This window comes from Oncorhynchus keta, chromosome 14, assembly GCF_023373465.1.
Source record: "Oncorhynchus keta strain PuntledgeMale-10-30-2019 chromosome 14, Oket_V2, whole genome shotgun sequence".
Lineage (NCBI taxonomy): Eukaryota > Metazoa > Chordata > Actinopteri > Salmoniformes > Salmonidae > Oncorhynchus > Oncorhynchus keta.
Genome location: NC_068434.1, coordinates 69,011,744 through 69,025,811, shown reverse-complemented (window position 1 = coordinate 69,025,811; position 14,068 = coordinate 69,011,744). Strand labels below are relative to the sequence as shown.

General features: G+C 40.1%; 1 protein-coding gene across 6 annotated transcripts in view; it reads left to right on the top strand.

Moving 5' to 3' along the window:
* The window catches only part of LOC118393863 (ubiquitin carboxyl-terminal hydrolase 10-like), a 38,169-nt gene extending 26,458 nt beyond the window's left edge, over positions 1-11,711 (top strand). For all 6 annotated transcript variants that reach the window (XM_035787010.2, XM_035787009.2, XM_035787014.2 and 3 more), the window contains 2 exons: positions 229-294; positions 8,323-11,711. In XM_035787010.2, the coding sequence (XP_035642903.2) occupies positions 229-294; positions 8,323-8,510 (254 nt within the window). In that variant the 3' untranslated portion in view covers positions 8,511-11,711. The remainder of the gene's footprint in view (positions 1-228; positions 295-8,322) is intronic.
* Positions 11,712-14,068: the final 2,357 nt, after the last annotated feature.

Here is a 14,068-nt window from a genome sequence, read left to right as displayed (position 1 = left end):
GCTACATTTTATTTTGGTTTGGCATGAGCAGCAGCCTGCCAGCATTCTGCGTACGATTTACCAAATGCTACACTGGTGTGTTTTTAAAGCCACCTTTTATTTAGACGGGCTGGCTTTCATGGCACACAGACCCAAATAACTATAATTGATGGTGCTCTGAGGGATATCTTATACATTTTGTTTCTCTCTGTGATGTGGCTGTACTTTTCATTTGTCTCTTCTCCTTAGATCTCCTCTCTTCAGGGGTGCGGAGCAAAATTTTCAAAGGCCAAAGAACCTACAGGCTCTTTGCAGGTATGTTTATATCGATTTATGATCAACTACACACATCTCCTACACCCACAGTATTACACAAACGGTCATAATCATTCAATTATATGCAGTAATAGGGCATTGGCCCTATGCTACAGGCAACAACATATATAGTCAAGCATAAAATGTATTCAAACATTAAGTTCAATCGTTCATAGGACTCTCTTTCGATGTGTTCAGACTTGCACTGATGTTTCCTTTAGAGGTCGACCTAATTATGATTTTTGAACACTGATACCGATTATTGGATGGCCAAAAAAGCCGATACCGATTAATCGGCCAATTTTGTGTTTGCGTGCAGTTGAAGTCGGAAGTTTACATACACTTAGGTTGGAGTAACTAAAACTTGTTTTTCAACCACTCCACAAATTTCTTGTTAACAAACTATAGTTTTGGCAAGTTAGTTAGGACATCTACTTTGTACATGACACAAGTAATTTTTCCAACAATTGTTTACAGACAGATTATTTCACTTATAATCCACTGTATAACAATTCCAGTGGGTCTGAAGTTTACAACACACTAAGTTGACTGCCTTTAATGAAAGCTTCAGAAGTTTATAAAGCCATGACATTTTCTGGAATTTTACAAGCTGTTTAACTTCTTGTGGCTGGGGGCAGTATTGAGTAGCTTGGATGAATACGGTGCCCAGAGTAAACGGCCTGCTACTCAGTCCCAGTTGCTAATATATGCATTTTATTTGGATAGAAAACACTGAAGTTTCTAAAACTGTTTGAATGATGTCTGAGTATAACAGAACTCATATGGCAGGCAAAAACCTGTGAAAAAATCCAACCAGGAAGTGGTTGGTCGATTTTCAACTCATTCCCTATTGAAGATACAGTGGGATATTGGTCATGTTGCACTTCCTAAGGCTTCCACTAGATGTCAACCGTCTTTAGAAACTTGTTTGAGGCTTCTACTGTAAAGGAGGGGCTCATAAGGGCTCTGAGTCAGTGGTCTGGCAGAGTGCCACAAACTCGTGACGCTCGTTCATGAGAGAGGTAGCTCCCGTTCCATTGCTTTTCTGAAGACAAATTAATTTTCCGGTTGGAACGTTATTGAAGGTTTATGTTAAAAATCCTAAAGATTGATTCTATACATAGTTTTTCATGTTTCTATGGACTGTAACGGAACTTAATGACGTTTTGTCTGCTCCTAGTGAACGCACTTCAAATTGGTTTACAAAACGCGCTAACAAAAGTAGCTATTTGGACATAAATGATGGACATTATCGAACAAAACATTTATTGCGGAACTGGGATTCCTGGGAGTGCATTCTGATGAAGATCATCAAAGGTAAGTGAATATTCAATGTTATTTCTGACTTCTGTTGACTGCACAATATATATTTTTGGCTTGTTGGGTATCCGAGCGCCGTACTCAGAATATTGCATGGTTTGCTTTTTGAAATCTGACACAGCGGTTTCATTAAAGGCACAGTCAACTTAGTGTGTGTAAACGTCAGATGTCAATTAGCAGAAGCTTCAGAAGTTTATAAAGCCATGACATTTATAAACTTCTGAAGCTTCTGCTAATTGACATAATTTGAGTCAATTGGATGTCTATTTGTGGATGTATTTCAAGGCCCACCTTCAAACTCTATTTGCTTGACATCATGGGAATATCAAGACTCCAGACAATAAATTGTAGACCTCAAGTCTGGTTCATCATTTGGAGCAATTTCCAAATGCATGAAGGTACCATGTTCATCTGTAAAAACAATAGTATGCAAGTATAAACACCATGGGACCACGCAGTCGTCATACCGCTCAGGAAGGAGACGCGTTCTGTCTCCAAGAGATTAATGTACTTTAGTGCGAAAGTGCAAATCAATCCCAGAACAACAGCAAAGGACCTTGTGAAGATGCTGGAGGAAACAGGTAGAAGGTATCTATATCCACAGTAAAACAAGTCCTATATTGACATAACCTGAAAGGCTGCTCAGCAAGGAAGAAGCCACTGCTCCAAAACCGCCATAAAAAAAGCCAGACTACGGTTTGCAACTGCACATGGGGACGAAGATTGTACATTTTGGAGAAATGTCCTATGGTCTGATGACACAAAAATATAACTATTTGTCCATAATGACCATGATTATGTTTGGCGGAAAAGGGGGGAGGCTTGCAGGCCGAAGAACACCATCCCAACCGTGAAGCACAGGGGTGGCAGCATCATGTTGTGGGGGTGCTTTACTGCAGGAGGGACTGGTGCACTTCACAAAATAGATGGCATCATGAGGAAAGAAAATTGTGGTTTTATTGAAGCAACATCTCAAGGCATCAGTCAGGAAGTTAAAGCTTGGTTGCAAATGGGTCTTCCAAATGGACAACGACCCCAAGCATACTTCCAAAGTTATGGCAAAATGGCTTAAGGACAACGGAGTGAAGGTATTAGTGGCCATCACAAAGCCCTGACCTCAACTATAGAACATTTGAGGGCAGAACTAAAAAAGCATGTGCGAGCAAGGAGGCCTACAAACCTGACTCAGTTACACCAGCTCTGTCAGGAGGAATGGGCCAAAATTCACCCAACTTATTGTGGGAAGCTTGTGGAAGGCTACCCAAAATGTTAAACAATTTAAAGGCAATGCTACAAAATACTAATTGAGTGCATGTAATGAAAGAAATAAAAGCTGAAATAAGTCATTCCCTCTACTATTATTTGGACATTTCACATTCTTAAAATAAAGTGGTGCTTCTAACTAACCTAAAACAGGGAATATTTACTAGAACTAAATGTCAGGAATTGTGATAAACTGTGTTTAAATGTATTTGGCTATGGTGTATGTAAACTTCTGAATTCAACTGTGTGTGTGTGTAATAATGACAATTACAACAATACTGAATGAACAATGAACACTTTTAAAAATGTTTTATCTTAATACATAAACAAAATAAATAATGAAACATGTTAAATTTGGTTTAAGTAATGCAAAAACAGTGGAAGTAAAAGTGCAATATGTGCCATGTTAAATGTTTATTTATTTAAATAGCCAACGTTTTTAAGTTCCTTGCTCAAAACATGAGAACATATGAACGCTGGTGATTCATTTTAACACAATTCTTCAATATTCCCAGTTAATTTGTTTTAGGATGTCGTTATTATCGGAATTATGACGTGTCGACTACTTCTTTCTATACCATTTTTATTTCATAGACCTTTGACTATTGGATGTTCTTATAGGCACTTTAGTATTGCCAGCCTAATCTTGGGAGTTGATAGGCTTGAAGTCATAAACAGCGTTGTGCTTCAAGCATTGTAAAGAGCTGCTGGCAAAACCCAGTAAATTGCTGTTTGAATGAATGCTTACGAGCCTGCTTCTGCCTACCACCGCTCAGTCAGACTGCTCTATCAAATATCAAATCATCGATGAATTATAATATAATAAACACAGAAATGCGAGTCTTTGGTCATTAACTTCTTATGGTATAGGGGACAGGGGAAATGCATAGCGGAAAATTCAAATAATGATGTCAAATCAAACATTCATTAAATCACACGTAAGATACTCAATTAAAGCTACACTCGTTGTGAATCCAGCCAGCATGTCAGATTTAAAAAAGTTTTAAGGTGAAAGCATTAAGAAGCTATTATCTGATGATGGCACAATGTCAATAAAGAGGGTAGCATATTTCAAACCTGCAGGCGCTACACAAAACGCTGAAATAAAATATAAAACATGCATTACCTTTGACAAGCTTCTTTTGTTGGCACTCCAATATCTCCCATAAACATCACAATTGGTCCTTTTTTCCCGATTTAATTCCGTCCATATATACCCAAAATGTCCATTTATAAAGCAAGTTTGATCCAGAAAAAACAGCTTACAAACGTCACTACAAAACATTTCAAAAGTTGCCTATAAACTTTGCCAAAATATTTCAAACTACTTTTGTAATACAACTTTAGGTATTTTTAAATGTTAATAATCGATAATCGGCCATAATCAGTAATCAAATTACCGATTTTATGAAAACTTGAAATCGGCCCTAATTAATCGATCAACCTCCAGTTTCCTTTCATACTCTGTTTACTCCACATGCTATCTCAGGGACTATTAAAATTGATACTCTTGAGTTGAGCTACCTTGGAAGGCTTGCTTCGGCAGCAGTGTTTTTGAAAAGAAGCGGATTGAACTTCTCAGAGCCATGACTTTGCTCCTGGAACAATTGTTTGTTTTGGACAAATCTCAATTGACCCTTCGCTAAGCCACACCCCAGAATTTTCAGCAACCAATTGCAGCACTCCATTGGAAAGCAATTGTTGTCAAATCTGACTCCTTGGACAAGTTCACGCTTAAATCTCATGAAACCAGTGAGTGCTATAGCAAAAATTGAGATTTTTTTTTTTTTATACAATGGCTAAATAATAGAACAGTGCACCAGTAATACTTGGTACTTTGATTCCTGAAATACAGAGCCTATTTTTCAAATCTGAAATTATGCTTTTGATACATTGTTTGCTAGCTCAGCTGGTTGGGGAGCTCTGTCTCATTGACCACCAAATGTTGCTAATGCTTGCTAGCTAGGCACTTAATGTATGTTTGTTAGCAATGTTATGAATCTGCTGTAGAGGTCGACCGAGTAATTGGAATGGCCGATTAATTAGGGCCGATTTCAAGTTTTCATAACAATCGAAAACCGGTATTTTTGGACAACGATTTGGCCGGGAAAAAAAGAAGCTTTATTTAACTAGGCAAGTCAGTTAAGAACACATTCTTATTTTCAATGACAGCCTAGGAACTGCCTCGTTCAGGGGCATAACGACAGATGTTCACCTTGTCAGGTCGGGGGATCTTTGCAACCTTACAGTTAACTAGTCCAACGCTATAACCACCTGCTTCTCGTTGCACTCCACAAGGAGAATGCCTGTTATGCGAATGCAGTAAGCCAAGGTAAGTTGCTAGCTAGCATTAAACGTATCTTATTAAAAAAACAATCAATCATAATCACTAGTTAACTACACATGGTTGATATTACTGGTTTATCAAGCGTGTCCGGCGTTGCATATCTGACTGAGCATACAAGTATCTGACTGAGCGGTGGTAGGCAGCAGCAGGCTCGTAAGCATTCATTTAAACAGCACTTTTGTGCATTTTGCCAGCAGCTCTTCGTTGTGCGTCAAGCATTGCGCTGTTTATGACTTCAAGCCTATCAACTCCCGAGATGAGGCTGGTGTAACCGATGTGAAATGGCTAGCTAGTTAGCGGGGTGTGCGCTAATAGCCTTTCAAACGTCACTCGCTCTGAGACTTGGAGTGGTTGTTTCCCTTGCTCTGCATGGGTAAAGCTGCTTCGAGGGTGGCTGTTGTTGTTGTGTTCTGGTTCGAGCCCAGGGAGGAGCGAGGAGAGGGACGGAAGCTATACTATTACTAACAATACTAAAGTGCCTATAAGAACATCCAATAGTCAAAGGTTAATGAAATACAAATGGTATAGAGGGAAATAGTCCTATAAATCCTATAACTACAACCTAAAACTTCTTACCTTGGAATATTGAAGACTCAAGTTAAAAGGAACCACCAGCTTTCATATGTTCTCATGTTCTGAGCAAGGAACTTAAATGTTAGCTTTTTTTACATGGCACATATTGCACTTTTACTTTCTTCTCCAACACTTTGTTTTTGCATTATTTAAAACAAATTGAACATGTTTCATTATTTATTTGAGCCTAAATTGATTTTATTGATGTATTAAGTTAAAATAAGTGTTTATTGTTGTAATTGTCATTATTACAAATAAATAAACAAAATCGGCCGATTTAATCGCTATCGGCTTTTTTGGTCCTCCAATAATCGGCATCGGCGTTGAAAGATCATAATCGGTCGACCTCTAATCTGCTGTCGACATCAGGATAATATTTGAAATCACTAGTTAGCTCAAAAAATGGTTATAGCTTTGACTACATGCTGACAGTGAATTCAGAGCCATTTAGTGGCTAGCTACACTACAAACATAATTTTACCAGGTTCCTGTGAAGAAATTGTAATGACAGTCCACCACAACATAGCCGACCCAAGAGTTTCCTGACAAGCAAGGGGTAGTCTGTTCCTTTTTTTTTTTAAACATTTCATTGTGTATTGGAAACACAGTTTGAGGTCATTGTGAGGGGATTTCACCAGTGGTTTAATGGGGAATTGGGCTTCCTGGGAAAATGTTATCCGATGTTGCAACAGTAAACAAGGGGCGCGGGGCTTAGCAACTGGTCAAATCATGTTTTTGAAACATTTCGTGGGTGCAAAATGCTGTTTCTGCAAACTTCTCTATTCCCTACCAAATTCTAGAGTGTGAACATACCTGTTTAATGTACTGGACAGTATTATGACTTGTCTATGGAGAAGGGTACAGTGGAAAAGCACAGTGAAGAGTTCAGTTGCTATGATTCCAGTGGGCTCCTTGTGGAATGATGCCTGAGGTAGCTAGTGTTGATCTCAGCTGTGAAATGACGCAAGAGTTTCATTCTCTGTGGTAACCATGCATCGGTAAAACCACGTTCTCCCACTCCTCTTTTCCTCCTAGACCCAGGAAGTCTTTCTAGACTAGAGCATTACCCCAGACTTTACCTCCCGTCCACCCCTGTAACCTCCTCCCTGGCAGGGCCAAAGGGAATAGAAGTGGGCCTTCATTAGGAAGCTCTGCATGCTCAATGAAAAAATCTCCACTGTGCTGGTGTAGGTGTGAGTGGCCAGTGTTCAGCTAACTGTTATTTCCAGCAGCTCATTCAGCATGTAGTTCTCCTGCCCCCTCCTCCCCTCCCTTCATGCCTGACTGACAAGTTCAAACAAAGACAACCTCCACTGGATATGGGGGTCCTGTTAATCTCCCCGTAGTTTGGAAGTAAATTGTCTTCAGCCGTTTATTTTCCTTTCAGAGCAGAAAAGGGCTTTCCTCACTTTTCAAAAATCTGTTAGTAGAGTAACCCCTGGCAACTGTTGCTATAGCGGTGCAGTTAATCTTTTACTGTAAGATCCTGACGGTAGAAGTTTTCAAATTCTCTTTGGCCATCTGGCCCATGGGATGGAGAAAGTCTTGATGCTACTCAGCGTGTAATATGATAACATAACAGTTTAGTAAATATGTAATATAAGCACCTTTGGAAGCTTCAATCATGCAGTTTTAATGTTCTTGCGCCAGTGAAAAGATGAACCTATGCAATCAAGCACTGAGGGGAAAAGTTGTCTCAATTACACACGGGTATTTCTTGTTTCCCTCCAGTTAAACCAACCATTCCGTTGTGGTTGCACATATCTTTTGTCAGATGAGGGGGTAATGATGTTACTCCTTGCCTATAGTAGCTTATGGTTTCCGTGCAAAGAATGAGTTACCGCCTGAATCCAGTTCTGTGTCTAAATCAAACAAATCTAACAAGATAGCCATGTTTACTCAACTTAATGATTTATTTCTGCCCGGTAATAACTGTCACTGTGGCTTAAATCCGAAGCCCACTTTTAAATGTGGTCTTCATGGTATTGTAGTGTTTCACTTTAAGGACGTTAAGTCCATTTGGAATACGTGTTGCCAGCTTGTAAATACGGGCACAGAATGGACAATGTTATTTTCTTTTAACATTCTCCTGCTGTAGTTACTTAGGTTTTTACATTTGGTCATGATTGATGCATTGCCAAGAATTCTTATGACACTTGATCAGATATGTGAAAGTGTAATATAAGTTTGAACTATATGCTTACAACATGATATTCAATGCCTACATCAATAACACACTGAAATGGAGGCCTCTCTAAGGCTAGCAACCCTGGTCTACATGCCTAGGTTGCTCCAGAAAGTTGCTAATATCAGTAGTTAGTTATTGGCTCTGACCTTGTGTAGCCAGAACCAGATAACAGAATGGCCTTTTCATTTGGACATTTTAGTCATTTAGCAAACACTCTTATCCAGTTAGTGCATTCCTCTTAAGATAAATGCACATGTGGTTGTCTCACATAGTTTCCCCTCAAATTTCAGTTTGAATTCCGCCTCTGAAAAGCTTCTATTTTATGTCTCCCTCGCAGTTGTCTATCACCATGGGAACAGCGCTACAGGCGGCCATTACACCACGGATGTCTTCCACATCGGTCTGAACGGCTGGCTGCGCATTGACGACCAGGCAGTGAAGGTCATCAACCAGTACCAGGTGGTGAAGCAGACTGCTGAGCGCACTGCCTACCTGCTGTACTACCGTCGCGTCGACCTGCTGTAGACACCACACACGCGTACATGCACACGCACACAGAGGAACACTCATTTTACACATTCAACTACACATACACACTCCCACTACACATACACACTCCCACTACACACACACACACACACACACACACACACACACACACACACACACACACACACACACACACACACACACACACAAACTAATGAACAGGAACACTGCCCAACTTCTTGCAAGATTTTCTTCTTCCTCATCCCTGCTTTTCCAGAGAGCCAGCTTTTCCAACAATGCCTTTTTTCCTTTTATCTTTTTTGAAAGAATTAGGGGGAAAAGGACGCGTTGTAAAATAATTTCCCTGTGATGGCTTCCTCTTCTCTGTGCGCCACTGCTGTTTTTTTAATGCTGTGAGGAGAGACTGTTGAATGGACTGAGGGGAGGGGACCTTGAGACTCGCCTCTGAACCTACAGCTTTGTTTAGACTGGGAACAGTGGGTAGTTCGTCCTGTGGGTAAAGTATGGATCTACAACACGAGGCTGCAGATGGACGGTTGGCCTGCTGGAGAGAAATTGTCATTTTGTTTATCTACTCAAATGTTTTTTTTTGAAAATGGCATAAAATAATCAGTTTTGCCTTTTAGCACGGGGAGTTGTTGTCCTAATGAATTTGCAGCAGTTTAAACACCTGTTGAAATTTTGCCGGAGTTTGTCGGAAAAAGGCCCAGCACCAGCAAACGACAAAACGTTATTGGATGAGTCTCTAACTCCAGAGGCAAGATACTCTTCATGGCCACCATCTCTTCTTACTTCTCCACCTTCCTCACTTTTCTGATGCTTTTAAATCTAGGTAAAACTTGAGCCATCAAAAAAATAGAAAAAATGACAGGAGAAGAGGTGCTGCTACAGTGTGCTGAAACTAAACAGCTTTGTTTGAAAGAACCTTGTAGTTTCTGGGTGTGGAATTAGAATGACGATCTAAAACAATTTTAATGTGCTTTAGGATTTAAATGATGATTTAAAAAATAAGCTGTGCACGTATAATATATCTGATCAATAACAAGATGTGGATGTGCTAATGCACACTTGCAGATATTTTAAGATTTAAAACTGTAAAAAAAAAAAAAAAACATGACATCTGAATCTAGTTGAGTGTCACCTTGTTTGGCTCCCTGGGTGGCTGTTAGTTCTAAGGCGTTTTGAGTACTCTGGAGCACTGGAGAGATGCCAATGAAGACTGAGATTCCACCGCAAGCGCCGGCCCGTGTTAATTTTATACCTATCCTTTCCCCCCTCATTCTTCATTTATAATTTTTTTCCCTGTTCTGGTCTAAGGGTTCCATCTATGTATAGGCGGCCTGCCGTTGTAGCGTTACAACAGCCACATGACCCCTTACACCCCAACTCACCAGAAAAAGGGGGTTGCCTTAGGTTCGCTATGCGAGGCTTTCTAATCCAAATCTCCACTCAATGTACGAGTCCAACCCAGTGAGTGTGACAACTGTAAGTCAAATGTCTGTAAAGTTTTATGGGAATGTACCTTACCTTTGCATTTCGTCTTTTGTGGCTGAGTGCAGTTCCTTTCCAGTGAGAGAGACTGTCCATGTTGAGGGGAAGTGGGATCACATCTGCTGCTTGGCTCTAGAAATGAAATCCCCCACAATAAATGCGCACAAAAGGAAATCATGTTTTGTTTGAGACCTTGCTTTTTGCGTCATTATTATTAATTGATTGTGTTTTTGAGTTTCGCGTAAATGTTATTTTGTTGTTTTTAATTTGTTCAATAACACCATGACCGTTTCCCCAGAATTATACTATATGGCATCTAAATTGCTATTTGAGCGAAATTACCCAAGCTAAAGCACAACAATGAATAAAATTGGACAAGTTGTTTGCTTGATCATATTTTCTTTTCTTGTTATTTTGTATTTTTCCTCCACTAAGTTTGATCCGTAGTCTAATCTTAAGGGACATTTCAAACAAGCCAATGTCAAAATCTGTCAGTATTTTAATCCTTTACAAAAAGAACATAACTGGTACATTACTTTGCTGAAGGCTTGGTGCATTGTGGTTTACCTTTGTATACTCTGTCCTCAATGGGCAAAGCAGACTATTTTCTAAAGATATTTCACATACAGTATACACTTTCTCACGTGCACACACACTTGGCCATTGGATAAAGCGAGGTACACAACTGGGAATGGGTCCTTTTGTAAGACGGCTCTCACACTTTCCCATTTCTGACCACTGGAAGGTTGGGCCAGTGTGAAATCATTTTTCCCACATCAGAATAGCAGGGCATGCATTTTAGATCTTACAGGAAGAGCTTATTTTATCCGATTTCTCGCTTTATAGTTCTCTCACTGAGGGTAGCAGAGACTTATTCAATATACCTGTATCCCCTTTTATTTAAAGTGACTGGAAACTGAGTAATGGACAAAGTTATCTTACAATGTGCATTTTCTGTGTTGCATACTTTGAGTTTGGAGAAATGTCATTTAAATTGCCCATACAATTCCCTTCCATGAATTAGTGTTGTATATTTTGTCCTGAAAATGTGTTATGTTAAAGTGACTGCAATTTCGTAGTCTAAACCATGCAGAATTTGGTTCCCTCAAGTCATTTGCTTATTACTTATGGGTGTGTAAAGTTTTTTTTTTTAATCCCCAAGTGAAACCAAAGGATACTTCACATTGACCCTGTTGCCTTTCATAATTGCGCTAATGCTTCTGTCTAATTTTGGTTTCCCCTCTGCATCATAAGTTCTGTTGCCACAGATCATGATTAATTTAATCAGCATGGCTCAGTCATTCCATATGAGGAAATTGAGCTGATCTGTACAGATCATTATAAAACTCCTTAAGTGTTAGTTCAATTGTGTTGATGGCTATGTGGTCATATCTGATACACTCATTGTGACAATGTTGGTTTGAAACAGACCCCGGAGAATGTTTTGAAGATGGTTTGAACCAGACACTAAAGCTGTCGGAAAGCTTTCTGTTGTACACATTTTATCCCCGAGTCTTTTTTTATGATTATCGTCAGGATATGTGCTGGCGAATCGCTTCAATGATGTCGTTCTGTTTAGTTTGTGCTTCCTAACACGGTTGTCTGCTGAGGGCTTGTGTTGGGATATCAAGCTGAAAACAAACTATATGCTGTCTTTTAATCTCAATCCTCTAGCATTCTACTATTTTTGTTTATTGTTCAAATAAATGATTGTGTTAAACCGAAGCCGTTTGCTAATGGTGTAGTCAGAAGACTGCTTAGCTTTCTTCTAGTACTCCTACACACCTTTTAACTGCCCTAGTACAGACAATGCCACAATAACAGCCTGCTCTCACAGACTAGACGTAACATAGTAAATGTGAATCCGGGACACTCAAATTAGTTTTTGTTTGGTATGGTTATGTAAGACAGATGGTTTACTTAAGGCAAAAAGGAAAATAGGGTGCTTGGTCGGTGTGGATAGGTGGGCATGTAACGCGTACGTCTAGTAACCCAAAGGTTGCGATTTTGAATGTCATCATCATGGACAACTTTTTCAATTTAGCTAATAAGCAACTTTTCAACTACTCAGCATGTTAGCTAACCCTACCCGTAACGTAACCCTTTTAGCTAACCGTAACCCTTTAACCAACCCTAACCTTAACTTCTAAACTTAACTCTAACCCCTAGCCTCGCTAACGTTAGCCACCTAGCTAGAACACGATTTGCAAATGCGTAGCATATTGAACATTTTTCAAAGTTGTTACATATCATACGAAATTAGTGATGGACATCCACAAATTATTATGTACCATATCTAACGTAACATTCATCTAAATTGATTGTCTCGGATTCAAGTACAGAATAAAACAAAATCCTGAGATCAGGTGGACAAACAAAAACCTGAAATAAAGTAGAAACCGATCCTCACAGTATATATTGCATGTATTGTAGCCAATCTAGAAATAATTACCTGTATTGTAGCCTACCAGTATCTAGAAATAATCACCCATGGTCTCATTCCTCATTTAGTTTTCACCTACAGTATATGATGTGCAGTATTTATAGTATGCTGTAGCTGTTCTCCCCCTGACCAGAACTGTGGTCAAGCTGGCTGCCTCTGTGTCGGGACTACAGTCTGGTTCAGGGAAGTGAGCTTGCTTCTGTTTGATTTATGCAAGCAGGCCCGTCATTTCAGATTTTTGCCAGTGATGGATTTTCCCCCCTCTGTATTTCTTGCTATAATTTGGCCTTTTGCAGGGATGCGGGGTGCAGGTTTTGCTCTCAGACTTGAACATGTAATTAGGTGTGGTATTTTTCTTGTTCATATCACAGCACAGCTAAAGATCCTCTTTATAGGCCCGTGGCCTGGGGGGATAATTACAGCCCGGGGCACCCAGTGATGGACCACCTATATACTCAGAGAAGTGTCTCTTTTAGCCACACTGAGAAAATTATAGGTTGTAAGGGAGCTTGTTTTACTTCTTCCATTTTTAAGGCATGAGTGAATGTTTATAGCCAGAACACATTTTTTAAAAGCCAGTAATTTGTAATGGGCATGTTGCTGTGCAAACCCTGGCATGAATGTACACTGAAAACAGGGGCTACTCTTAACATGTTGGTAGGGGTTTTAAAGTAACGTTTAAACCTTCTAGGAGATACTTTAATATTACCTGTGACGATTTGAAAACTTGCACCATTGCCTGTGTCACAGAGGTTTGACGCGTCAGGGAGAGATGGTCTAGTGAGGGATGGCTGAATCAGAAGTGCTTAGAACATTGTGAACATGAAGTTCAGAACTCTCCTATATGGCAGCTGAGTGCAAACTCCCCCATTCTTTATGAAGCATGTGGATGGAGAGATTCACTGCAGGAGAGAAACCTGATCTACCCCTAGACAAAATGTGCGTGGTTACATACATCCATATCATCACCATAGCCTCCCAAAACCACCTCAATCCTTATTTTCAGAATCATTTTTCTTGGCTCTAGAAAACTATGCAATTTGAGAGAACCATTTCCTGTCTGTAGTAACCAGCGAACTCACTCAGAGGGGGAATCACATAGTTTCCCTTAGAAATGTTTTCTGTGGTTTAGCAAACACAATTCAGTAGTTTGCATTAGAATGGTAATGAGCAGTAACAGTTACTTCCGCCCCCTCCACTGTGTTGGCACAGGACCATCCTGGCCCAGTCAAACAAACTGTAGCCCTTGACTGGAATCCCAGGCATGCACTCCCTCTGGTGCTGTGATGGTCCCTGTGCCCTCCAGCTACGCAGACCTCGCCCTATTACCCCCTTGGCTCCTCACTCCAATGGCTGAGCCCCAGGAGATTTGCCACTTTGCCCTCTGTGATACTCCCACCCTCTTGTTCACCGTCATGTCCTATATGCTGCAGTCCTACATTTCCCAGCCTAAACTGTCATGGATGTCTTATTTCCTATTTACTGTATGTGGAGCATTTTTCATGTTCTATTAGAACAACCCATATTCACCCAGTCTCATTGGCTTCAGTCACTGTCTGTACCCCATTACCCTCATTCACCCCCAAATAAACTCCAAAGTAGGGGTACGAGCGGAGCAGGGAGGGTGTTCTGAAATACT